Below are 26,451 nucleotides of genomic sequence, written 5' to 3'. Positions count from 1 at the left end.
ATCATATCAGCATGATGATTCTTCTGCTTATCATCCCAAAGCATTTCTTCTTTCCAAAAGGACTTACCATTTCTCAGGAAACAAGGCCAAACCTATTGCTCCATCATCGAACACTTTTTCAATAAAACAAAAGTTTTACTACTCCCTGACATAGGTGTGCTCAGGTTAAGAAAAAATATAGTTGTGTCGACCTCTTAATTTACTCCTTTTTGTGCTGCTCTTGACTTTCTGATCTGATCTCTGTCATCAGGGCTAACCTCCCCATTTTAATGTAATTTTACCTGACTTCTTCTTTGCAGAATCAAGGAGATCTTTTCATACAGCTTAGGGGTAGCAAGCAGTACTTGGTAACTGTAACTGTGCTATGGCTTCCAAGCCATTTCAGCAGCAAAGTCAAACAGGTTAGGTTAGATCGCCTTTAGTATTCAGCTGCACTTGGAAATAGGCTGAGAGCATTGAGACAATCAGGCACAGCAGCAAGATAGATTAAGCAGTGGTGGCTTTTCTGCAATTAAATACTCATTCTGCACTGCCTGTCTGCATGAAGGCTTTTAGTCAGGTCCAGCGCAAAGAGCTTAGCTTAAGCTCTGCTGGCTTCAGTTTGACCTCATGACTTTCTGCTGTGGTAGCAGGAGAATATGTGCACATATTTAAGTACAGCAAGGAGACACCTGAGTAAGAGGGCAGCTGTACTGAGTCAAACCAAAGGAAACTGTAGCTCCATACCTGTCAACCCCTTTAGATGTTAAGGCCTATAATATAAGAACGGGAAAGGCATGCAGAGATACACCCCCGCTCCAGTGATCCATATGGTATGGAACTCCTGATTCAGAGTTTCTACCTTTATATTTAATAGAGTTTTATTTTATTTTATTTTATTTTATTTTATTTTATTTTATTTTATTTTATTTTATTTTATTTTATTTTATTTATTATTTTAATTAATTTATTTATTTTATTTTATTATTTTCTTCTGATTCTATGTCTGTATAGTTGCTTCTTGGCCATATCTATGATACTGGAAACATCTGTCAGCGAATGCCAATGTTTTCTTATGCTGTGTAGGAAAAAAACAAAACAAAAAAACAAAAACAAAACAAAACAAAAAACTTCTTTTACTTGTTTTAAATCTGCTGATTTCATTGGGCATCCTTTTGTTCTCATGTAGTGAGAAACCAGGCATGTGTTTTCTAGGCACTTTCCCAGGTTTCTCCTGATTTTATATATATATATGCCATATCCCCCTTCAGTTGTCCCTTTTCCAAACGGAAAACTCCAAATCAATTTAAGCAGTTCCAAGCTTTAATTGCCCCTCTTTAGTTCCCCCCATGTAATTTTTGAAAGTCAAGGACAAGAACAACAGGCAACATTCAGAAGGGAGGGTACTATGTGGTTTTGTGTAGTTCTGTAAACGTGTTTTTTTGTTTTGTTCTCTGTTCCTTTCCTTAAAGCTCCTAACTGTGTTTTTTTTGTTTGTTTGTTTTTTGTTTTGTTTTGTTTTGTGTTTTTTTCTGACTAGTAATAAGCACAAGATTTATGTTTTCTTTTAGTAAGCTTTATTTTTTATTAATTCTTAAAAATAAAAAATAAACACAATTTAAATTATTTATTTGGTGTGCTTTTTGCATGTACAGGAAGCTGATTTTCCATGCCTTATTATCAGAAGCTCAACAGTAACATTTTGAACCTTTGCTCAAGCAACATGAAAAAGAATGGTTTTTATCATAGATTTTCCAAACATCATTGCAACAACAGTTATAGTATTTAAAAATTTAATCTCTGCATTACTCCCAGATTTACTGAAGCTGTATGAGAGTGTCTCCCCCCATTATAACATTCTGTCTTCAATGACTTGCCCAGCGTGTTACCATCAAGGTTGGGGTGTCCATAGCTCCAATGCTAAGCTCTAAGGTTTAGATGAGGAATTTCAAGGCACAAAGAAACGCTTTTTGATACAAAATACAGTTGACATCAATTCTAATTTTTATTTAATGGAGGACTGCTCTTTCATTGAACTGCCTGGGTCTCTAATTCTGTGTATATTTTCCTTTGGAACTGTACAGATTCTTTTCATCATTTTTTTTTGATATACCGATTATGTTGATATATGTGGTCCAGTTTCTTATTTTCATTTGCATTGCTTATGAAAACATTTGAATTAAGACAAATAGATAAATCAACTAATAAAGCAAAAGTCACTTTTAAATCAATGGTTGCTTGATCATAGAGCATACGACATTATGATACAGTGCAAAATTTGGAAATTACATTGCATTTTCTGTTTGAAACTGAAAGAATGAAATGCTCTTTAGCTCCTACTCTTAAATGTACATTGTTGTATCTTATATTTTGATATATGTCATATTCATGGAAATTTTTTGTCATGACTTTTGTCTCTGTCTCCCACTAATGCATACTGTCAGTCAGTTAAAATGAAAAAGTGTTAAATAACCAAAAATAGAACAAGCATGCCCTTCATTTAAAACATCATTTATTGTCAATCCTCTTATCTACTATTCAGAATATTAGCATTACTGCTAATTACTGCTGATCTAGATTTTGTATCACAATGGGAAACTAAGAATAAGTGAAAAAAGGCAAGGTACTGCAATTTTAATTCCACAGTTTGTATTACATCAGACCTTTAACCTTTAGATTTTTGTGCTGATATTTACGAAATCAGTGGACAGGTTTTGTGAAGCTTGTGACAGCTGTGGGACTGATGCAATTTCACTTTCAGACTAGTAAAATAGTTTAGGTCAGGGATGAATTTTTTAGATTTGACAACCTCCATTTTTTTCGAAATATGTAGCATTACAGATATGCCTCTCACCAACAAAGATAACATTGCTCTTAAGGAAGTATGAAAGTAGACTTTCATTTTAGCAGTGCCCTCAAGACCATCAGTTTTCAGGTACTCTTAAAATACCTCAAATAAAAAACTAATTTCACTGTCAGAGCTCAGAATTTTGACTGTGACCAGATCTGATTTTGACGTTTTTTAGAGGTACATTTTTACAAGTTGATCAATGTAGATTTCCCTCCCCATTTAAACACCAAACCCTGCTCCCCTGTTTTAGCTCCCTTAGCCTGAAGAACCTCTTGAAGACTGTGAGAGGACAGGTCATGGACAGCCACGCAAAGGCACAAAAAAATGACCATATGGTCTACAAACACCTTCAATATGTTTCCTTTTTTCTTTGGAAAAGTGTCTTAGAGCTAGACAGAATTTCTCATATTAACTGCTGAAAATCTACTGTTAAGTAGATTATGCACTGCCCTTCAATGCAATTTTCAGATCACAAAATATAGCTTTGTATTAACACTATGTATTCATATTTATGTCTTTTATTATTCTTTATGCTTACTTCTTCAAAGGACTCACAAGTATTTTCAATACTCTTTTATTTAATTATGCTAATATTTAATTTTTCAACCATATTTTCAAAGAGAAAAAAATGAGGTGTCTATAAGAAACAAGTTTTGAGACCAGATGTGCTAGAAATTCAAGCATAAATATATTGATAGATAAGATCAGACCATGGTCCATCCAAATAATAATCATTCTGGCATAAAGTAGATGATTCAGAAGAAGTTACCAGAAATTTCATGAGAGAAATAGAGGATAATAAGTCAGCCACTTTAAATCTTCTAAGAATTCCTTAGTTCTCAGAAAGTTTTAAGGTCTAAAAAGTAAGATCTCATCTTTCTTTGAAAATATATTAGCATTAACCATTACAAATCTGGAGGTTTGCTCATGAAGAGCAAAAATTTGACAAAAATGAAAAATACGATAGTGCATGCATTACTGAAAACTGCAAATGTCTGCCATTGAACAATTATTTGCTTTCCAACTGGGTAAGATAATATGGGGGGTATGAAAATTGTATATTATGGTGAACAGTCAATACATTTATGGTTCTTTTGGTCCTTCAGAAATTCTTGTATTTGGCACAAACATTATAAAACTAATTTGTCCTAACTAGCAGTTTGAAATGAGAAAATAGCTCCAATATGCTACCTATTTTGGGGGTATTTGGGTGAGAGGAATGATAATTTACCCTGTTAAACTTTCAGAGAGTGTCAATATGGTATATATTTTAAGCATAATACGTTCACTACTATTGGCATTAAAAATAATAATAATAATAATAACTTCACAGTAAATTTTTAACTTCACAGAAAGTTGAACTCATCTTTATATTAGCTGATGAACCGGATCCTATATCACAAAATCCCATTAATCTAAACCAAGAGAAAAAGAAGCATTAGATGAACTTCAGTGAATTTAAGTATTATTCTTTTCTTTTCAGACAACTATTACGGCACTCCAAAACCTCCAGCAGAACCAGCTCCATTACTGTTAAATGTAACAGATCAGATCCTTCCAGGTGCCACTCCTGGGGCCGAAGGTAAACGTAAAAGGAATAAGTCTGTGAGCAATATGGAGAAGACAGGTATTGAACCACCGGAGGAAGAAGAGGAAGAAAGACCTGTGGTCAATGGAAATGATGTGACAGTAACACCAGGTCTGTTCTTCCTTCTTACTTTGCAATGTATTTCTGTTATTCACAGAGACAACAGTTACCTCCTTCAGCAGTGAGAATGAGTGTACTCAGGTAAGGATGCTCTTGCACGACTGGCAGCCAGCAATCCTAAGTGATAAGACTCCTGTCAAACATAAAACAAATCATTTGACCTCCATTCGGTAGGAGTCACCACAGCTACAGTAAAGGTGTCTGCCTCTGAGCTAGTCACCCTGAACCCTTGTTATAGCCTGAAGAGAAAAATATCTACTTTCTGAATGCACTTCCTGTGATCTATTTCAGATTTCTGGGTTAGGAAATCAAACCAAAGTGCCTATTTCTTTTCACTGACCACAGAAAGGAGTCTAGGGAACTGCAGTTTGATCAAATGAATCCTGTCTCTGTATTTCAGGTCTCCTTGTGCTAAAAAGGTGAACTCTCACAAGAGAGTTCAGTAGATTATAAAGTGAACTATTATATACCATTATGAAATCTTACAAATGCTATGTTAGAGTAAAGCTGTCATCACATTACTGAATTTGTGGCAGTGACAATGAAACATAGTTGGCAATACTCTCTGAAAGTACTCTTTTCACCAGTATTTCAGATCCTGCATGAAGCAGATAATGTTTTCATATGTCTTGTCCTAAAAGACAGCTGCTGTTTTACTGCTTGAATCATAATTCTTCAAGGAAAAAAGAAAAAAAAAAAAAAAAAAAGGGAGGGGTCTGAAAATACTGATGATATTGACTGATATCAAATGAGTCAATAGTCCAAACTTTTCCCAAGCAGTAACCAGCTTCACCCTCAAACCCTCAATATTTTAGTAAGAGTCATCATTTTGCAGTACTTTATTTTTTTACTGTAAAATAACATTTAAGAAATGATTTTTTTTCTTCAAGTAGGAAATCAAAGAATTCAGACGTTTGTATCTCTTTGAGAAATAACTCTGAGTTCTTTTTACTGAACTTAGAAATTCAGGAACAATTGATTGAAGTAGAAGTCTGTAGTGACAATCACACAGATAAGAAGATAAGGAGTTTCATAAATGTACAGGCTAATAAAGGCACTACCTAATCTCCTAAGCCCTATAAAAAGGGTTTTTTCATACTGCAGTTTCTATAGTTTTGTTTTTTTCTCCTGTTGCATTAGAAAGCATATTGAAATGGAAATCTTCTCACCATGGATGTATTTGCCACTTGCTTTTCTGTTGTAGTTGCCTAAAATTACATCTAAAGGCAAATCCCCAGTGCAGAACCTGTCCCCATGGCCAAGGCAGTGACAGGGCACTTGGGGGGAGGGGAGGGCAGTGGATCTCCTTCTGCCCCCTTGGCTGACTAAAGGGCTGAAGCGTGACTCCCTGGCCATCACTGTCACATGCTGTCTGAGCCTTGCTCATCCCTTCTGCACAAGATTGCATCTGCCGGCAATGCTCTGGCACTTAGTGCCTTTCCTACACAGCTAAGCAGAAAAGGATGAAACCCAGAAATCCTTGCATAAAACATCAGCACTGGCTCTGTTGCCAGGATACTTCCACAGTGAAAGAGGCAAAGGCAGGATTTGGTATCTGATGTGTATTGCAAAAATCATTAGAAGAATCATTCTTTGCAGTTACTCGAAATGTGCTACATAACCGACCATTGCTCAGGAGCAATTTCCAGAGCAGTATACTTCAGTTCAAAATGGATCAAGGAGAAATGTTTATCTGTTTTTCTCCTTGCATTGTCCGCCCACAACTTGCATCTCCCAGGCAAATTCTGTGTGAACAATGACTAGGCAGCACCCAAGAAACAGCCACTGGCATGGGCTGTGTTAAAAAATGAAATACATGAGCATCAGAGTAAGACAGCCCCCTTTTCCTCCCCCTCCTCGCCCCCCACAAAGTAATTCCTGTAGGTGTGGCCAGTAGAACAAGCAGTGCCTGTGTTGGCTCTCATGGTTTCATAAGCAGGGTTTTGTTGTTCATTTACACTGATTGAGGACTTTAGGGATTGTAGCAAAGCAGCTCTGTACGTACATGCTGCGTTGCCTTTGTTGGAGAGGGTAGCTCCCACGGACCCTGTTACTGCAGTCATTTTCTCTGTCAGCTGACAAAGTCTAAAATGTATGTGCATTTATAGTTTATATCTTTGAAAAAACAGAAAAATCAGAATGTGTTAAATTTGTGTCATTTTGTTATTATTAATAATAATTATAGTAATTATTATTATTATAAAATTAATAATAATAATAATAATTGTTTGTTGTTTCGCTTGCTTGTTTTTTATACTCCTGGTGGAGGGAGCAATATGGTTCTTACCGAAAAAGCAACTATAGCATGATATCTGTTACTTCCATTTTTTTTAGAAAGTGTGTTCTATTTGAAATGCGTCACTTTTATGTTAAATACAGGGCTATTAGGACATTTGAAACATTGATACGTTTTTTACAGATGCTCAGCGATTTAACATCTTATTAACTGCCAAAGGTATCAGAGTGCGGTCAAGGCAGAGGACTGCTGTAACACCTAGGACTGCAAGGCTGAAGCAGTAGCAGGTCTATGATGAATCCAAAGACAATAAACCCGATTTTATCAGACCAATAGACAACATCTTTAGTTGCAGAGATCTTTACGCTTTGGATCTGATTTTTCAGACCACCTTTCAGTGTCTCTTGAGATGATCTGTGCCTCTGTTGAGCTTTATTAGCAGGAATCATTTTTTCATTAAAACCTTACTTCACAGACTATCAGATTTCCCTCGAACAGCTGTATATGTGACTTTACCATACACGGTCCCACCTGTATATGGGACTGTCCCATCTGTATATGGGACTGGGGATCTTCAAGCATAATATGTAATTGTCTTTTTGTTAACTTGTGCTGTCCAATGTGTTTTTTCTTTCTGATTTTTGTTACTTGTCCTCAGCCCAGAACACAACAGAAAGCCTTCTCACTTTAGGATGAGGTTTTTGGCCATTTTACGATGGAGCACATTCAGTCCTTCATCCTGAATCAAGCACTCTCATCACAGTATTTACAGGGAGATGGAATGCACAGTCAATTATATTCCTATATGCCTTATACTTTGTTAGAGCTATTTGTCCATGCTATCTTAATATGAAGGTGCAAGAGGCACTTCGGAAGAGTAAGAGAATATAGCTGTTTCAGATACTCATTTTACGGTACTATCTCTGCAAACTAGAATGCCTAATTCATCAGACAGCTAGACAGGAGCCTAGATGGTTAAATTTAAATGAGAAATCCTAATATCTGTGAAGCAGCCTCAGATAAACACAATTTATAAATTAGCTGGCCAAGTCTAGAGTTGGCGTTAGGTTTCTCACACTTAAGGCAATTGCCCACATTACTGTACTTCTGGCTGTTCTAGTTTGGGTATCTGCCATTCACTGGTTTAGATGAGACATCTTGCACCTGAGAAACCATTCATGATGGACACTGCAATGAAATCAAAGGTTTTTGTAAAACTGATGGCTTGACAAAAGTGGTAAAAAGATACTTTGGTCAAAATGCAACATGCTTGTCAGACATTCAGATTTCACTGTTTTTGCTATTTGTGTCTGCAGAGAATTAAGTCAGTCTCCTTCACAAGCAGCATCATGATCTGACACTGTGTTGGTCACGTCACATTTGCTTCACACTTCTGACTGATTAAGTGTTTATCATTCAAACTCCAAAAGAACCACTTTAATGTTGAAAGAATGTTTATGTATGTCTATTATTCTGACATTACTTGAGCAATGATAAATTGCACCCAGAGAATGAAAGTTCTGGCAGGCTCAAATTAATTGAGGTATAAGATATGACATAGAGTTTCAAAATGATCATTCCATGCCTTAGGTTGATAATGAAGCAAAAGGCTAGAGTCCCAGTGCCGTCAATCACCACACAAGGTGCATCAGTCCTGGGGAACAGTCTGAGCTTGCTCTTTTATTATTGCACAACAAAGGCAGCCAGAGGCAAGAACATAAAATACACAGCATCCAAGAGCCATAAGATTTTTTAAAAATAAGTTGGTATCCATTGACATTTTTGAGGAAAGCTAGAGAAGGATTCTTTATCAGGGAGTGTAGTGATAGGAGAGGTGCTCCACCTCTCTGATTATCCTCATGGTCCTCCTCTGTACTCTCTCTAACAGCTCCATGTCCTTCTTTTGTTGGGAGCTCCAGAACTGAATGCAGGGCTCCAGGTGGAGACTCACAAGTGCAGAGCAGAAAGGGACAATCACTTCTCTCACCCTGCTGGCCACACTTCAGTTGATGGAGACCAGGATGTGGTTGGCTTCCTGGGCAGACCAATACTGACTCCTGAGGAAATCTACTCATCACTGGTCTCCACCTGGACATCAAGCTGTTGACCACAATTCTTTGAGTGCAATCATCTAGCTAATTTCTTATCCACCCAGTGGTCCATCCATCAAATCCCCGTCTCTCCAGCTTAGAGACAAGGATATCATGGCTGACGGTGTCAAATGCTTTGCACAAATACAGGTTAATGACATCAGTTGCTCTTCCCCTGTCCACCAATGCTGTAATTCTGCCACAGAAAGCCACCAGATTTGTCAGGCATGATCAAGTAGTGAAGCCATGTTGGTTGTCCTTGTTTTCCATGTGCCTTAGGATAGTTTCCAGGATGGTCTGCTCCATGATCTTGCCAGTCACAGAGATGAGACTGACTGGTCCGTGGTTCCCCAGGTCTTCTTTCTTCCCCTTTTTAAAAGCAGACTTATGTTTCACCTCTTCCAGTCAGTGGGAACTTCTCCAGTCTGCCATGATTTCTCAAATATGGTGAATACTAGCTTAGCAACTTCATCTGCCATTTCCCTCAGGACCTTTGGATGCATCTTATCAGGCCCTATGGACTTATGCACTTTGAGGTTCAATATACAGTCAATGTATTGTGTAAGAGCTGTAGAGAGAATAAATCATCTCAACCAATAAAATTTGTAATTGCTGATATTTGGAGTCAGAGTACTAAGTGATGGACTTACAATATTCAAAGATATGTAGTTATTTTTAACATACACATTGCCTTTTCCCCAAAGTTTGTTGTATTCCACATATGCAATAACTTGCTGGTGCTTTGCTGGAGCCTATTCTGTCACTTCACAGGACACTCACCTTTGAGATATTGTACTAAATTCCTTTTGAAAATTAGGCCATGTAATCTGTTTTGTAATAAGACAGTAGGTTATTTCACTTGATGAAAACTCAATTGTTTTTTTTTTTATCAGTGACAGAAAATATTTCTGGACATATATTATGGTACATTTTTAGGATCTGTTTTTATATCTGATGCTATCTGAAGATAAATATTTGTGCTTGTAGCATGTTACCATAGTATTTCAAGCTTTATTTATACATTTAAAGCACTTTTTTTTTTTTTTAACAGATCAAACAGTTTGTATGAATATATATTAAAAGGTAAATAAACAAACAACGAAACAACTTCAAGGTGAATATGTACCCTTCCTGGAATATGTGAAGAACAGACACATGTAGCAAAAGATTAAATTACACCATAGTGCTGCATTCCAGATAACCAGTGACTAGAATGTCCGTTGTGTAAAACTAAATGGCATTAGGCAATTCTTCCTTAATTGCTTCTGTTGTATTCATCAGGATGCTTTCTCCTTTATTACCAAAGCACACTATTAAAAAATAATGCTCCAGGAATTACTAAGTCAGGAGATTGGCTTTAAAATAATTATATTTTTAAGTTGTTAAATAAGCATCTGTTTCCTCTCTTTCACTATGTTTGGATAGCAATATCTATCTAAGGCAAGCTCAAAATATTTCTTTTAATTCTCAAGATTTAATTTTCACCTTTTTTTGTTTTGTTTTCTTTTTTATTTCTGTTGGTTTGTTAACCAACAAAAAAGCCAAGAAATCAAAAGCCAAGAATATGACCTCATTGAACTTATAGAAAATAAGATCCTGAGAAAGAGCACCTATTACAGATATCATGCTAAAATCCTAAGACACAGCAACGTCAACTTGCCTTTGCAGTATTAGACCAATGGACTTATCATTAGCATTGTGTGTGGTGCAACTATGATCCAAATTTATTTGATCTACTGTGGTCATATGTGCCATGTAGCCTCATATCTTGCCCTCAATTTAATCTGTACAGCAGCATTCCTGTGACAGAAATGTGGTCAAGACTGTGGGTAGCCTCAAGAATACAACTCACAAACCTGTCAAAGATGCCTGAAACACAAGACTCTTTTTTACTTTGAGAAGATGAAAACCAAACCCAACAAATGTATTCAATTCAATGTTGCAATTACATCATCCTTTTCTCAGGGGATGTGGAGACCTCAGTATCATCTCTGTTTTACATATTTAAAAATGCTTTCCCTATCCATCAGTCTTTTCCCCTCAAAAAACAAAAACAAAAACAAAAACACCACTTTTTTTTTACATATTTCTGATCATTTTTGTTGCTTTGTTGCTGCCCTCTGGACTGGTTCCCACCTTCCTTGCCATAGAATTATTGAAACTACTTCTGCTGAAACCCTACTGTAGCTGAAGGTGGAAGGACCTGTATTGCATATGCTTACATTTTCTACCTATTATGATTTCCTTTTCAAATAGTATTATTATTGACTGAGGATAATGCTTAACTTTCTTCATGCATCCCAATATCTACATAGTATTTTTGCTAGGAATTTCTGCCTAAACATTTGCTCCTCGTCTTGCAATTTTATTTATGATTGTGGCATTTTGCAGCTGGCAGATACAACACACTTTGAAAAGCCAAAGGAATGGAAATTTGGGAGTGGTAGATAAGGAGGTGACTTCAGCTCCCCACGGGTCCTATTGCTCTGTTGTGGGATACAGCTAAGCAAAACTTGTATTTATGTCTCTTGCAAATTCATTTCCTCCCACAAACAGATTCACATTTCAAATAAATATATATATTTATATTGTTGATGTTGGTGATTTGACTGTTGGTTCCAACATCCTTCTAGGAATTAAAAATAGATAGCCATGAAATTACAGTTTCATTGATCTTCTTTTTGCAAAACAACATAATTAAGGAAATTATTCTGGAAGGACAGTAGGTGCTTAGAAATTATGAATATAAAACTAAATACCTAAATACCTTGTTGAAACCAAGACAGTCTGTCCTTCCTAACTTTCTTTTCTTTTTAAAGTCTCAAAGGTTTAGTCATTACTAGTCATGAGTCTGCTTCATTGGTTCATGCAGTAGCCTAGGTTTCGTTTCATCAGTCTCTGCCAATTGAAAATGGCTGCTTCATCTAAATTGTACCTGACCTGTTCTCTGCCCACTCTAATCTGAGTTCTTTAGCCCTATTGCTGGCGTTAATTATGTTAGTCATTTAATCATAGGTAATCTTTTTGCAGTAGTGACTGAGGCAAAATGAGCACTAACTGCTTTGTGTTTTTATGTGTGTCATGTATTATTAGCTTTCCTTCCTTCCCACATAGTGGAATTAATATGTTTTTGGTCTTCTTATTATTAATGTACTTATAGAAAGTTTTCTTGTTACTTTTAATGCTCCTAACTGTATCCCATTTTCTGGACTAGCTGTTCTACTTTGCTGTTATATGCCTGTATTATTTTTCTGTGTTCATGCTTAACAATTTAATCAACTTTTTACATATTGTACAACTATTTATCAAGTACCAGACCATTGAAAAATTAGGGCTTAAACAAAATGATCTCTGATTATACTTAATATTTTTCTTTTTTTTGTTAGGACAATTTGTGCTTGTGCTTTTAGTATTGTTTACTTAATCTTTACCAGTTCTTCTGAAGTCCTTTAACCCCTTCCTTATGATTGCCATGATGTCAAACTTTCTAATTCTCTATTAAAATCTCAATTTTTATAGACCGTTACTGTGTTGTTTTTTTTTTTCTTGCTGTCTTAAGCATTACGAATTAGATCTTTTCATACAAGTTGTTTTCTATGTGCTACATGTTCCACACAAGTCTGCATAGTTCTGTGCTCTGGATACATACATTAGTTTATTTTAAAAATTGCCATCTTCAACGTTAAGGTAGACTACATTGCTGAGATCTATTTCAAAAGTTTTTGGCTGCAGTAGCTGCAGCCTGTGGGGGACCAGTTTGGGAAAGACAACATCCGCCGGGAGGGACCCCACACTGGAGCAGGTGCAGTGAGTAACCGTGAAGGAGCAGCAGAGACAAAGTGTTAGGGACTAACTAGACGTCATTCCCTGTTGTCCTGCATCACTTGTAGGAAGGAGGTAGAAAGACTGAAAGTGAAGATGAGCCTGCTAAGAAGAGAGGGTCTGGGGAAGGTGTTTTTAGTTTTGTTTTTGTTTCTTACTATCCTAATCTGTTGTTAATTTGTAATAAATTAATTTAGTTTTCCCAAGTCAGGTCTATTTTGCCTGTGAGAGTAGTTGGTGAGCAATATTCCTGTCCTTCATCATGACCCATGAGTTCTTCCATTGTATTTCATTGTATTTTCTTCCCCCTGACTTGCTGAGGGGGAATGAGAGAGCAGCTCATTTGGCACCTGGCAGCCAGACCAGGTAAATCCAACACAATTTCACTGGAGATTTCAGCTGGTGTTGAATAGGATCCCATCATAGTAGAGATTCAGTCAATATGTTCAAACTGTGAATTTTAGTTGCATATTGATCAAATATAGGGGTCTCTCTACTTCAGTGAGATCAAAGTGTAGCAGAGAACAAGCATCCGGGGACTAAGGATGTGATCTCTTGTCCATTGAGGCAATAGGTTCCCAACATATTCCTGACCCATTTTTTTTCAATAAATAATACCTAGATAGGCCATATGATAAAATGCAGTTTATAAGCACATGCCTAGTAGACCAGCCAGCCAAGTGTATTCACCTCCAAGGACAAAGGATTTAGCAGGACAAGTTCTCTCAATCATCCTTCATTTGAACTAGTAGTAGTAAAGACATTGTTCAACAATGTGGATAAGGCATATTCAGACTCTTAATATTGCACATCCTCTCCTTGTTTAGCTGAGATTTTTGAGGTAGCTTTGTTGTTTTGTCTTATTTTTACATTAAGCAGACATTTTAACAAATATTGCTGTGTTCTACCACTCTCGCATAGCTAAAAGTACATGGACTGGACTGTGGGAACTCGCAATGGTAGTTGGATGCCACTTTTTTGGATTTCTGACTTTATGGGAAGTAAAATATATAAAGAACGAAAGATCAAACCCTGAAAACAGACTTAGGAAAGGAAAGCTCCCTCCTGCATGTGTTCTGGGTCACAATGAGACAGAATCCCATTGGGTATAGGAAGCATTTGGAATTGTGGAAAATTAAGCTTCCCACAGATTATATGGGTAATGAAATCACAAAATATGTTCATATATGTCTAATAGACTACTATGAGTTAATGAATGTCATATTGATTTCTTTACCTATGGATTTATTTGAAGCAATGACTGCATTTACTGTTTTAATTGAAAATGATATTTTTCCGTAACAAAACAGGGTATTTGCTTTGTGAGTCTCTATTTGGAAAAGTTATGAAACACAAGTCAGTAACATTGCTGGATATGAGGCTGCCTTCTGCCTCCTGATCTGAAAGGACTCCTGGGATAGAACAGGCTACAACTCTTTGGCTTATTTCTTAACTTTTTATTAATTTATTGTTTCCATTTGTTTTTATTGCTTTATTTTCTTTTATTGTGTTCCAGATAAAACGCATCATCAGGGTCATTGTAATAACCTAACATACTTTTTTTCTTTATTTCAAGACTTACAATTCATAAAATATTTTTTAGAAGACTTGCATCCAGTAAATCATCCACCATTAGCCAAAGCCATAGATAGCCAAAACCTGTAATTCTTATTCTCTTGTAGAATCAAGTGAACATGAAGAGAAGAGTACAGGTGTCTCAGGTGAAGTATCTTCTACCCAACCTTGCCCTGCACCAGGATATACTCAGCCTGAAGAAGCAAAGGAGGATATGGATGTAACAAAGCAGACAAAACCGGAGGAGAATGATGACTTGGGCCCATTACCTGATAACTGGGAAATGGCTTATACAGAAAAAGGGGAAGTCTACTTTATTGAGTGAGTGTTATTAATTTTTCTTCTAATAGGTAATAGATGTATTGTATTTGACTGGGTGGTGACATGGTTTGTATGGTTGAGTGGAACATTGCATTCCTCATTAAAATACTAGGAATGTGCTGGCTGTCAAGGCTCCTGAGAGCTGGTAGTAATCCCTACATTACCAACTATCATTGAAGCATATTGTTTTTTTAAGATAGGAAACTAGACTTTAGTACTTTGATATCAGCAAGTAAAGCTGTTGTGTCTGCTGTCCAAAGCAAGGCTTTTTTGCTGTGTTGATGCCAATGGGAGAGTTGTTCAGTCACTGGGTTCTTCCTCACTTCTACGGACAGAGGGGAGAGGCTTGAACTTTTGTGAATTTAAGGAAAGAAAGATAGGAAGGCTAAAAACTACCCAACAAGCAATAGAGGAAGGCTGTTTTGTATTTAAAAATGATAAAAGAGGTAAGTGGACAATGAGTAGGATTAATTACATGTAGAACTTTTCCCCATCGGTAGGCTGTAAGTACCTGTTGTTACTTTGTTACTGTTGTTAATTAGACAACTCACTGAATGAATGTATATGAAAGTTCTTTCTTTCCTAAGTACAGTTATTAATACATGTTACCAGAGTAAGAACAGAGCAAATAAGTGAGTTTATATTGGCTCCTGTTAAAAAAAAAAAAAAAAGAGAGAGAGAGAGAGAGAGAGAAAGGAAAAGCCAACATATGCATCAGTACAAAACTACTAAAAGAGGAAGCAATAGCATTTATGTTTACTTTAAAGAACTGCCTCAAACAGTTTGGAGCATTAGCCATTATTCTGATTATTACCTGCTAATAGGTAAAAATAACATTTGGCGCTATTTCACTTCTGTTTTAAGTCCCTTATTTCATGTCAAATTTTATTGCAATAACATGAAGCACAAACAGATGATAAGAATAAAGTTTTTGTACATTATTTTTTCATAAACACTGACATGACCAACTATAGCTTCTGGCATATGTAAAGCTGAAAAGAGTGGTAACTGTTAATACATTAGTCTGATGAAAAGGGCAAAAATATGCTTATTATAGAAAACAAATAATTATAGTAACTTTGCCCAAGCAAGCAGAGAAGAAATACGATGAATTCAGGCTTAGCTCAAACCTTTGTTTTTTTCTTACCTCACTACCATATTTAATTTTTCTGTTCATACTGAATGTTCTGACAGAGAGCAGACTGAATTATGTGGTACTTTTGTGTTATATGATGTAACAAAAACCTGTGATATGTGTTTGGGGTGGAGGGAGGAGCAAGTCACTAGCACACCAAGCTGTGAGAGTGGCAAACACTGAGGCAGGCAATTTAATAGGAAATAAATATATATTTTGAAAAAAATACTGTGAAGAAAAATAACCCAGACACTCTACAAGAGTACCCATTCCAATCTCTCAAATTCCTTTGATGTTACAGTTTACTTCATTTCCTGGACAAGCTCTGGTTTACACTACCATTCTGACAATGCACATCATTCACTTCCACTAAATGGATGTTATGTAAAGCAGAGAAATCAGTCAGAGGTACAAACAGGATAGTAAGACTGTTGTAAGGGCTCCTTGCCTTTGGAATTATATTCTTGAATAATGTAAATTGCAAATAAGCATAATCTCACATCTGTAAAAATACCAAATTATTTACTAGAATCCCAGTAAAGTAACAATTCCTTGATCATTTCAGTTTTCACATTTCTCAGTCTTCACAGGGTTAAGTTGGAATGTAATGCCATGGGGATGCTGTTAAATTGCCTCTTTGTTTACAAGTCACTTTGGTTAATGGCATAAAGAGACTCCATTTGCTTTCGCAAAAAAAAAAAAAAAAAAAAAAAAAAAAAACGGAAAGATAAAAAGACAACAAAAACCTATTTGTCTAACAACATTTCCCTGAACAGTATTAAAGATTATACTAGATTATTAAATAATACATGAAAAACAATCAATTTTTAAGTGTAGATCATAATGGGTGGGGGGAAAAAAAAAAAAGTCATACTAGAATACTAGACAGCATATTTTTATTACATTTTATTACTTTATTTGAGGCTCTTTTGAACTGTGCCTTTGAACCCTAAGGACTTCAAGCCATAAGCTGTCTCAAGTTCCAGGTTGTCACAGGTATACCTAATAGTCTTAGATTAAATGGGAGCATTTTCATTCGTTTCAAACTGATCTCTAAAATTTCTATGTGAGTTCATTTATCAACACTGCCATCAGAAGTAATGTGGCAGATTTACAGTGAGAGGGAGTGTCTTCAGAAGAAAGATAACTGTCTCTAGATGGTATTTATTTGTTAATCATTAATGGCCCAGTTAGCATTTTGTAAAGCACACTGTAAGGAATTTCCTCTGCCTCAAGCTCTAACAAGAAAAATCAGTCACCAGATTCACTGGATAATTCAGAGGATGGTTGTATTTCAGAGCATGACTAGGTTTGTTTCTTCATTTCTTTCCGTTTTTTGACATAAGTGCATGACCCTATGTTTACCTATATTAGCATTCAAAGACAGAACAGGAAGAGCATCCCTTCTTACTGCATAATACTTAGCACTGTTTTTCAGGAAGATCTACTTAAGTACATTTCTTTGGCTGTGTCCAGCCTCCCTTACATATGGATCTGAATTTTTAAATACAGGCACACACAACACAAATAGGAGTCCATCTACAACATTTGCTTTCATTTACAACATATGCTAATGAGAACATGCAATAATTAAAACACTGTATATAAATTGGAACACCTCCAAAAAGACTTCAGTTCTGCTTCTTCTTCCCTAATTTAAATGGGGCTGGTGAGTGAGATCTACTTTGGTGTGTTTAAATAAATTGTAGTTGTCACTGATTTTTAGTTTCTCCTTCTCACAGGGTTAAGGAAAGTCTGAAATTCCCCATAGTCTTCAGACTTGACCTTGCCAATTACTCTTAAACCATGTGCTAAAGAGACTTTGGCTCTTTTAGATTTTGGGCACTTCATGCTTGCCGTGTTGTCCCAGTGCAAGGGTGTACAAAAGAATCAAGTCTCAGTGCATCTGCCATCATGTGCGGTCACCCTTAAATACAGTATTCACCAGCTCTCAAAATCCATCAATTCCATCATTACGTCACAGTCCATCCCATAGAGATGGTCTATTATGATTATTATGATATTTGTTTCCAAAATATAGAATTGATTTTGCCTCTTTCTCCAGCCCTCTATCCACTTATGGAGTAGAGGTCTCTGGAAGGGGTGCAGGGAGAGTAAGACATTAAACTGTGAAGAGCTACAGGTCATCAAACTGAGTTACAACTAAGTGCTAATGAGTATTATCAAGGAGATTACATAACCCATAACAAAATCTATTTACCTTATTTACCTTGCCGTTCAAAGTAAATTTTTCATAATTCTGTATTACTGATTGTTTTCTTAGTGGAGGAAAGTCTAAAATAAACTTAAATCTTTGTAATGCATCTATAAAGGATCATCTTCTTTGACTCCTGATGATAATTTTTAGGAGAATTTGGCCATATGAGGTTTACCAAACCACTTTCCAGTACATCTCACAGATACGAAGTTTCTTCTTCCATTAACAACTACTTCCCTGATCTTATAGTCAGCATTGCTTTTTGGACCTGTTGTAGTATCTCTTTAGTTGTTAAAGCTGTTTTTTTTTATGAGAGCACCATAAAAGACTACAAAACAGCTATAATATAGGTCTCTGCCAAGGACTCTCCTCTTCACAGTAAGAAACAGCCATTAAGGTTTTGAATATAGCTGATACTATTTCAGGTGTTACCTGAAAAGAAGTACAGCTACAAATTGGAAAAGTAAAAAAACCTAACTCATTTTGTTTCTAAGAATATTGCTACTGACTTCAGTGGGATCAGTATTTCTTCTTAATAATTTTTAAGGTAAGAAGGTTTTTTGATTGGAAGAATAACATGTTTATCCTAACATCGTGCTTATTTTGATTCCGGTTTGCTTCATCATTTCACCATCAAATAGGAGGGCATATTAGTTAACACTAACCGGTTACACGATTACATTTGATACCTTTATCTTTCATACTAGAAGACGCTAAAAGTACTGCTAAAAGTGCAGTATACTTCTGCTTAAGATTACTTCCATATCCTGCAACAACTGCCCAATCTTTTATGAGCTAGCTTGGCTCTTTTGCAACTCTGTTATGAAACAATGTATCATCACCGTGTTTTATTTTCATATTTATTTCTGATAGTTTAGTTCACTAGCAATTTAGATAAACCTTCTAAGGACTTTTTTTCACTTTCTGTTTAAATATTGACTTCTGGAAGGACTCCTCATCTTTGAGAAACATTTTGTATCAGTGTGACTTTATTGTCTGGACAGTTCTGAATCATCAGAGCTCATGTGAATCTGATTGTAAAAGTCCATGATTCCTTTTCCATCTTTGTACAGTGTGTTGAATTGGTTAGTTTTGGCATAGCAACTATCACATCCAGTCTTTCATTTTCAGTATGACTTTCAGTGAGACAAGCACCAGAAAAGATCACTCTCAATTTCTTCAACTACTTTTTTGCGTTGTGACAAATTACTTTGGAATGAGGGAATGGTGGAACTGGAAAGAACTTGAAAGAACTTGGGGAATGCTGTTTTTTTTTTCTTCTCTTGTATTTTTATGTTCTAAATACATTCTCAATCTGTACTAGTGATATATTTCCTTTGCTCTCAATTGATTTTTTTTTAATCTATGTTGACATCCAGGCCAAACTGCCAGCTCAACTCTGGTTGTCTTTCTTTGCTTTCTAATTTCTTGTCTTTCCCCCAAATGTCTCTGCTGCTCTGCAGAACTCCTCTTTCAACACCTTTCCTCTGACATCTGTAGTGGTATTATATTTTTTCACCTCATTTGCATTTAATGAACTAGAAGATTCAGTTCACCTGGCTTGCCACATAGCATTAGGTATCTAGTATAAACCAGTTGCCAAGACTTTTTCTGCAGTCAATAGAGAGAGATAATTACCTCCAGAAGCTGATTTGTCCTGTTCTAAGATAAGGGCAAAATTTGTCTGCCTAAATGTAGGTGCTTTTACCAGTAAAGACACCTTAGAATATTCAAGGATGCATCTGCAGTAGCATGTAAATTTTTGTCAGGAGTACTCTTCCGAAGAAAATCTGCTTGTCTTCACTCACTGTGGTTTGGTTCACATCTTAGAGTACATGAATTGGATTCCTTTCAGACAAAACTAAAAAGAAAGTTGACCTCTAGGAGTGCACTTAATTGACTTTAACCCCGGCAGGGATTCAGTTCATCACCATGATTTGAGTTAAAACTAGTGTGAATTCCTTTGAATCTAAATCCTGTCCATATCTACATTAGAAATATCAGCAGACTGAGGAGTGTCTGCTGCTGATGGTGTTGAAACGCTTGGTGCTGTGACCCAGCTGATGATCCAGCATCCACATCCACTGGCTCTTTGCAGTGAGCTCTTGAGGTGTGTCATCTGGTTTAAATTCAAGTGAAAGAAGATTAACAGTTGGGAGGATGCTCAGTGTGAAAATGAAGATATCTGGGAGACTCACTTGAATCCTGATCTGAGCCAAAGCATTACTGTAGATGTATAGTAATAGCGCAAGCCATCTGCATGCACTTGGCAGATTGGACACAAGCCCAATGCCCTTACTGTGTGGTAGCTGGAAGCCATTTGAGAGACAGCATAGAGTCACATATGATACTAACAGCATATGTTTAAGTCCCTAGTCCCACCCTAAGACAGGTAAGGTAAATTATTCTGTATAGGTGCCTCTCCCTTGAGCAGACATGAATCCTACACAATTAGTTGCATAATTTCCAAATGGCTAAAGTCACATGAAATAAAGTCCATTCTTTGTCAGAATCTAGCTGTCTAAGTCAAAGAGTGTCTTAGCAGAAATCACCATAGAAGACTTTAGGCATTTATATATTCCTTCAGAAATCTTACATATGCATCTTCTGCTCCTACAAATGCCTAGAGGCACCACCACTGTGTTTGAGACAAGTACATAAGTGCTTATCAAGGCCCAAGGCCATCTGGAATTCACAGGATGGGCATCCTCAGACTTGCATCTCTTAAGGACCTCATACTCCCTGCACACCTAACAAACACCGACAGTGTGAAGTGCAACACAAATTAGCAGTCATAGCTGCTCTCATTCAAATCATAGCCAGAGGAGGATTCCCTTCTGTATCTGTCCCTACATATGTGCAAGAATTTGGGGAAACAACCCACAAAGGATGAATTGCAAAACTGCCATTTTATTGCTCTGCTCTCCTGGCACTGTCCCCCTACATATAAATTATTTGAAAATTGTTGTTGTTCTGTATGAAAAGCTCTGCAGATGTACAAATCCTGGGCATAAAAAAAAAAAAAAAAAAAAGGAGGAAAAGAGTAAGAATTTTAATTTGGAAGTCAGGTGGCCTACAGTGCACTTTGTTTTCCTCTGTCTCATATACTCTCCTTTGCTCAAGCTGCTATATTGAGGACCATCTTGAATGTAATGTATTTACAATAAAAACCCAAACAAATTCATATGTGCTGTCCCCAAATACACTTAAGCAGCACTTTGGTAAATACCCATTTTGAAATGCCTCTCACAATAACGTGCAAATTACATACCTTGCAAGAGTCACAATCTAGAATAGGTTGCAGTGCTTTCAAAAGACATTAAAGCTGTTACTGTCAGTAAGTGCTTTCTATATTCCCTTCAAATATGTTTCAAGAGATTTTCTGAAGGCTTTGTTAGTACAGGAAACTTTATCTATCACAGTGCTTTAAGCTGACAGATTGCTAACACAAATCCATCATATTAAAAACGTTAAGTAAGTTAATATACCATGTAACAAATAATTATGATACTGAGATAATATATTGTTATATTATTATATATTTTATTATACAGAAGAGCCACACTCCCACTGTTGGTTTTCTTGTTTGATTAGTTAGGTTTTTTAGTTTTCCTTTTTTAATTCCTAGTGGTATGGATGAATATCCAGTGAGATTTCTGGACAAGCTCTGGTGCTAGTACCTAGCTATTGTATCTTGGACATAAAGAGTCTGCAAAATTTTAAAAGCAGACTTACAAAGAAAAGCTGTAGAAGAGCAAGAGGTTGAGTCAGTGTTTCTGGAAAGTATTCTGAGAGTTCTTTTACTCTGTTTAAATCAGCTGAAAAATCTTTTTTTACATAAGTTTAGAATTGTCTGTAATTGATACTAGAGGAAACTGATTGCAATAAGATACTACTGTTAGGTGATAGAGTACTCAGCAATGAAGATTTAAATTAATGTTATGATAATTATTGTATTTACTTTTGGCTACAATGTTAATCATTTATGGGTTTGATTTGTTGTGTTTTTTTGTTGTTGTTTTTTGTTTTTTGTTTTTTTTTTTATGTTGTTCTTCAGAGTTACAATACACCTCAGGCCTAAAATTGTTTCTATTTTGTACAGCAGGTAATAAATTAAGATGAATTTTAAAATGTTATGCTACTCCCATGCTTCACATGCATGAAGCAAAAACAGCGAGATCCTTCATTCACTGCTTTGAAGGTTCCAAAATTAGGAATTTGTTGATTTTAAGGTAGATTCTCCAGCATCTGCCTCTCAGTTCAGTCATCCTAACCATTAATCAAGATGATGGAAATTGTGTAAGCATGGCCTTTCTAAACCTGTCCTTTAATAATGAGGTATGGTTATTGCTGAGTAATGGAACAGTGGCCAGTGGAAAACACTGGTGAAGCCACAGCTGTATTTCTCACAGGATGCTTTTGCTGCATCACTTCATTCTCACTCAGCCAGTGACAACTGCTTCAACTGCTTTTTTGTGCATTTATTCCACAACTGCTTACTGTTATTCATCTGCAACTCATTCATAACTAATCTGCAAATCCCCAGTCCCTTTTTCTTCTGGTCTGTCTATAAGACTCCCCAGAAGGCCACACATGATTAGATCTAGTGATAAGGCAAACAGGAAAAAACCCACTGTGCATTTCACAGGATTTTTAGTGCTTAAGAAATATTAAAGTGTGTACATCTTATGCATCAAATATGTGTTAAAGTTACTTTTGCCATTGATATTGATTTGGCCATTTTACTGTTCCTTCTGTCTTCTTGTCCATTGTTAAAGCTTTCACGTCAAGGCTTTTTTTAATTGGATTAAGAACTCTTTAGAAGCTAAATATTGTCTCTCTTTAGCTTCTACAAATTCTAGCCCATTGCAGAGCTGAAAAGGGAAGAGGCAGAGCCCTAGAACTCAGGGGAGGTGGCATCTTTCCTGAGGTGTCCCTGCAGCCTGGGACATTCAGCAAGCCAACGCCATGAAGCTTTTGCTCTTCCTCTTATTCGTAGCGTATCCTATCCATGTGGGGAAGAAGCTGCCTCTTTTGTGTCTGTGTAGCTGGCTAACCCCAATTCTAGTCCTTGCTAGAGGACAGATAACAGGAGGTTGTTCTGAACAACACCGGATGTGCTAGCACAGCACAGCCTATGGGAAGAGTGGTATCTTTCCAAAACCTGCAACCTGAAAGCTAGCACAAAGGAGGTTGGAAGAGGACCCTGCCAAATATATCTCCTTTGTAGAACAGAAGTAGAAATGCACACCAAACCACTACACTGTAATATGGGACTACTTATTGGGCCCCTCACTTCAAGAAGGACATGGAGGCCCTGGAGCATGCCCAGAGCAGGGCTATGAAGCTGGTGAGGGGCCTGGAACACAAGTCCTATGGGGAGTGGCTGAGGGAACTGGGGTTGTTGTGTCTGGGGAAGGAGAGGCTAACAGGAGACCTTATTGCTCTCTACAACTACCTGAAAGGCAGGTATTGGGAGCTGGGGGTCAGCCTCTTCTCACAGGTAACTAGGGATAGGACTTGAGGGAATGGCCTCAAGTTGTTGGAGGTTTAGGTTGGCAATGAGAAGACATTTCTTCTCAGAAAGAGTAGTCAGGCATTGGAATGGGTTGCCCAGGGAGGTGGTGGAGCAACCATCCCTGGGGGTGTTCAAGGAAAGGTTGGACATGGTGCTTAGGGACGTGGTTTAGTAGGTGACATTGGTGGTAGGGGGAGGGTTGGACCAGATGGTCTTGAAGGTCTCTTCCAACCTTAATGATTCTATGATTCTGTGATTTCCTTCTTTTACTGAGAGCAGAACAATTGTAATCAAGTCTGTGCTCTTTGTAGGAGTGTTTGTTTGTTGCATACCTGGCTGATAAACAGACACAAACAATTAACTCTAAGGACAACACCAATGGGGTGGTAGAGTTGCTGGAAGACAGGCTGGGTGGATTATGCATTCTTTCAGATAGGGACAGTCTTCAGAGATTTTCACCCTGCATTGGAACATCTGTCTTTTAAAGAACATCTGTATTTAAAGTCCTATTACAAGAGATACCATAGATGTTCTGTATGAATGATAAAGTGGAGAGGCAGAGCAAGGGAGCAGGCATGGAGATGTGTAAAGAGGATACAGATAATTTTTGAAAGGTACTTTGCTCCTTTGCATGTTACAGATAAAAGTTCCAGTGGACAAATTTTCCTTTTTCTAAGTGGCTGAATGGGTTTGAGAGACAGGAAGGAGAGGAGATTAAGTGCTGTTTGAGCTGATCTAGATGATATGCCATCTTCATTCTCTGAAATGTTGCTGCAGACTGAAGGATCATTCCCCTGTTGGAAAAAAAATTAAAAAAAAATAAAAAAATACTTGGTTTTGATTTTGTTTGGAATGGCCTCAATGCACAAAGCTGTAAGGCATTGGTCCTACTGGCTTTATGAAAGCCACTTTTATGCTGAAAGGAAGCATAACTCTTTGCTTGTTGTTGCTCTTGGATTCAACAAAAACATGGAAGGATATAATTCAAATAATTAACTTTTAAACAATAATGCTGAATTGGGCTTATTTTCAGCTTGCCACCTGTCTTTACAGAAGCCTGAAAACTCATTTTAGGCCTATTCATGAAATGTAAAGGGGATTTTCAGGGCTGGTGAGATGGTTTGTTCTGCTGCTGTGTGGTCTTGTAAGGAAAACACCATGCAGCTAGCTTGCAGCAGTCAGCTGTTAACACTGCCTCTGCCACTGTCTTACTTAATCGTGGCGGACAGTCCCTTGATGTCTCTGTGCCTACATTTTCCCACCTATAAAACAGGGGAGATGGTTTTTATTTACTTTGTGAAATGCTTTGAGATCCATTTTATATCACAGCAAAAATTACTAAGAGTAGTCATATATTTTGCTCTTTTAAAACCATAGGGAACAATCTGTGAATCATCTTAGTCTCTGCAGCCAGTGGGGGTCCCTACAATCATTCAGAATTAGTAGCTGGGAGAGAGTGGCTATTGCACAGACATGCCCATGCTCCAGAGTTGTGACTGGTTGCACAGGTACACCAAGCCAGCGCTAAGTGATGGCACTGCTAATGGGGCACTCGTGTTAGTGCAGAGCTTGGTGCGTGCTGCTGGCTGCACCCAAGTAGCTGAGAACATGCCCGGCTGATCAGCCCACACTGAGCTCTATACTGCTGCAATGACATTCCTGCCAGTATCTCCGTTCGTTAATTTAAAGCTAGCTCAAGTATGTCTGCGCAAGCTGCAGTTAGGCTGTGACTGCAGTATAAAAATACACCCTCCAGGAGACCACAGGCAGACAAATCTTCAGAGAAAGTGTCTTACATTTGCAATCAAGCACAGGCTGATGGCAACATTTCAAATTTGCCTTACCTTTAGTTTATTGTTCTTCTGTAAATGCAGCCATTCTGCCAAAGTAGGTGAGGGTTTCATTTATCCTATTCTTCTATCATGAATGGTGTTTTAGACTAGGACATGCTTAAAACAGGAATTTTCATTTTAGTTGCCACTTTATCCATGCATGGCTCTCATCTACTTTTTTTTTTTCCCATCCAAAATGTGTAGGAAGATTTAATATTGTCATAATAATGTTGAGAGGTAGTTACTGTCACTCTGTTTTCAGAGACAGAGAAATCAAGGCAGAGGAAAAGTTACCTGCCAATGATTAAATAGCAAGTCAAGGGAGAGAAAGAACTGGTGATAAACTTTTTTTTTTTTCTTTTTCCTGGGGGAACCAGTGATGTTTCAGTCACATGGACTTTATCAGTGAGTTACTCACCAATTCCCTATTGCATCCTAATCCACTTTTTTTTCCAGTTCCCCTGTTTTTATACACCTTATGCTAATGTTTGTAAGGGAGTGTCTTAAGTACACTTTAAAATGACATGGCAAATTAATAATAATCTAAATAATTCAGTACCGTATAAATTGTATAGAACTAGCATCCTCCCAGGATGTATCAGATAAATAAAACATGGGTTAGAATGGACTCTGAATAATGCTATTATAAGAAAGACATCTTAAAAAATAAAAGAGGAATGATAATATCCTTTTCTGTTTTACAGTCTCCCTTTCTTAATTTTTTTTTTTTAAATTGCTCCAAATTCAAACATTTATGGTAAATGTATACATTGAAAAAATCCTGTTTTTAAGTCTCATTAGCTGTGTTAAGTGTCAATTCATTTGGCAAAATACTCTCCTAGAAAACAGTTTGTACCAGTTCAGTGCTATTTCGTGTCTGATTCCTCAAAGATCTATTCTGAGTATAGAAAGGAGCCACATGATTCATTCAGCTTGTGCATATCTATTTTATCATGATAGAAGGATTATCTATGGAGACATAAAGGTTTGTTAAACAAAGTATCATTAATCACTCTGTCCGGAAATGTAGACTTTGCATGAACATGCTGTAATTTGCATTAGTTTTGCTATGCCTTGCCAGTGCTGCTAGCAAGAAATAACAAACCTGTATTTATGAAAAGGACAGGTTAAAGATAAAAATAATTCTATCTGAAAACTGTGAGAAT

The 26,451-nt window shown here is 36.9% G+C and overlaps 1 protein-coding gene across 3 annotated transcripts in view; it reads left to right on the top strand.

Moving 5' to 3' along the window:
* MAGI2 (membrane associated guanylate kinase, WW and PDZ domain containing 2) overlaps nucleotides 1–26,451 on the top strand; it is a gene marked incomplete at its 3' end in the record, with an annotated part of 758,986 nt that overhangs the window by 491,545 nt on the left and 240,990 nt on the right. For all 3 annotated transcript variants that reach the window (XM_084287031.1, XM_084287030.1, XM_084287029.1), the window contains exons 4-5: nucleotides 4,314–4,529; nucleotides 14,369–14,582. In XM_084287031.1, coding sequence (XP_084143157.1) covers nucleotides 4,314–4,529; nucleotides 14,369–14,582 — 430 coding nt within the window. The remainder of the gene's footprint in view (nucleotides 1–4,313; nucleotides 4,530–14,368; nucleotides 14,583–26,451) is intronic.

Source organism: Netta rufina (genome assembly GCF_964035555.1).
Source record: "Netta rufina genome assembly, chromosome: 1".
Classification (NCBI taxonomy): domain Eukaryota; kingdom Metazoa; phylum Chordata; class Aves; order Anseriformes; family Anatidae; genus Netta; species Netta rufina.
Note: the sequence above shows the minus strand (reverse complement) of the source record. Positions and strands in the feature narration are given on the sequence as shown.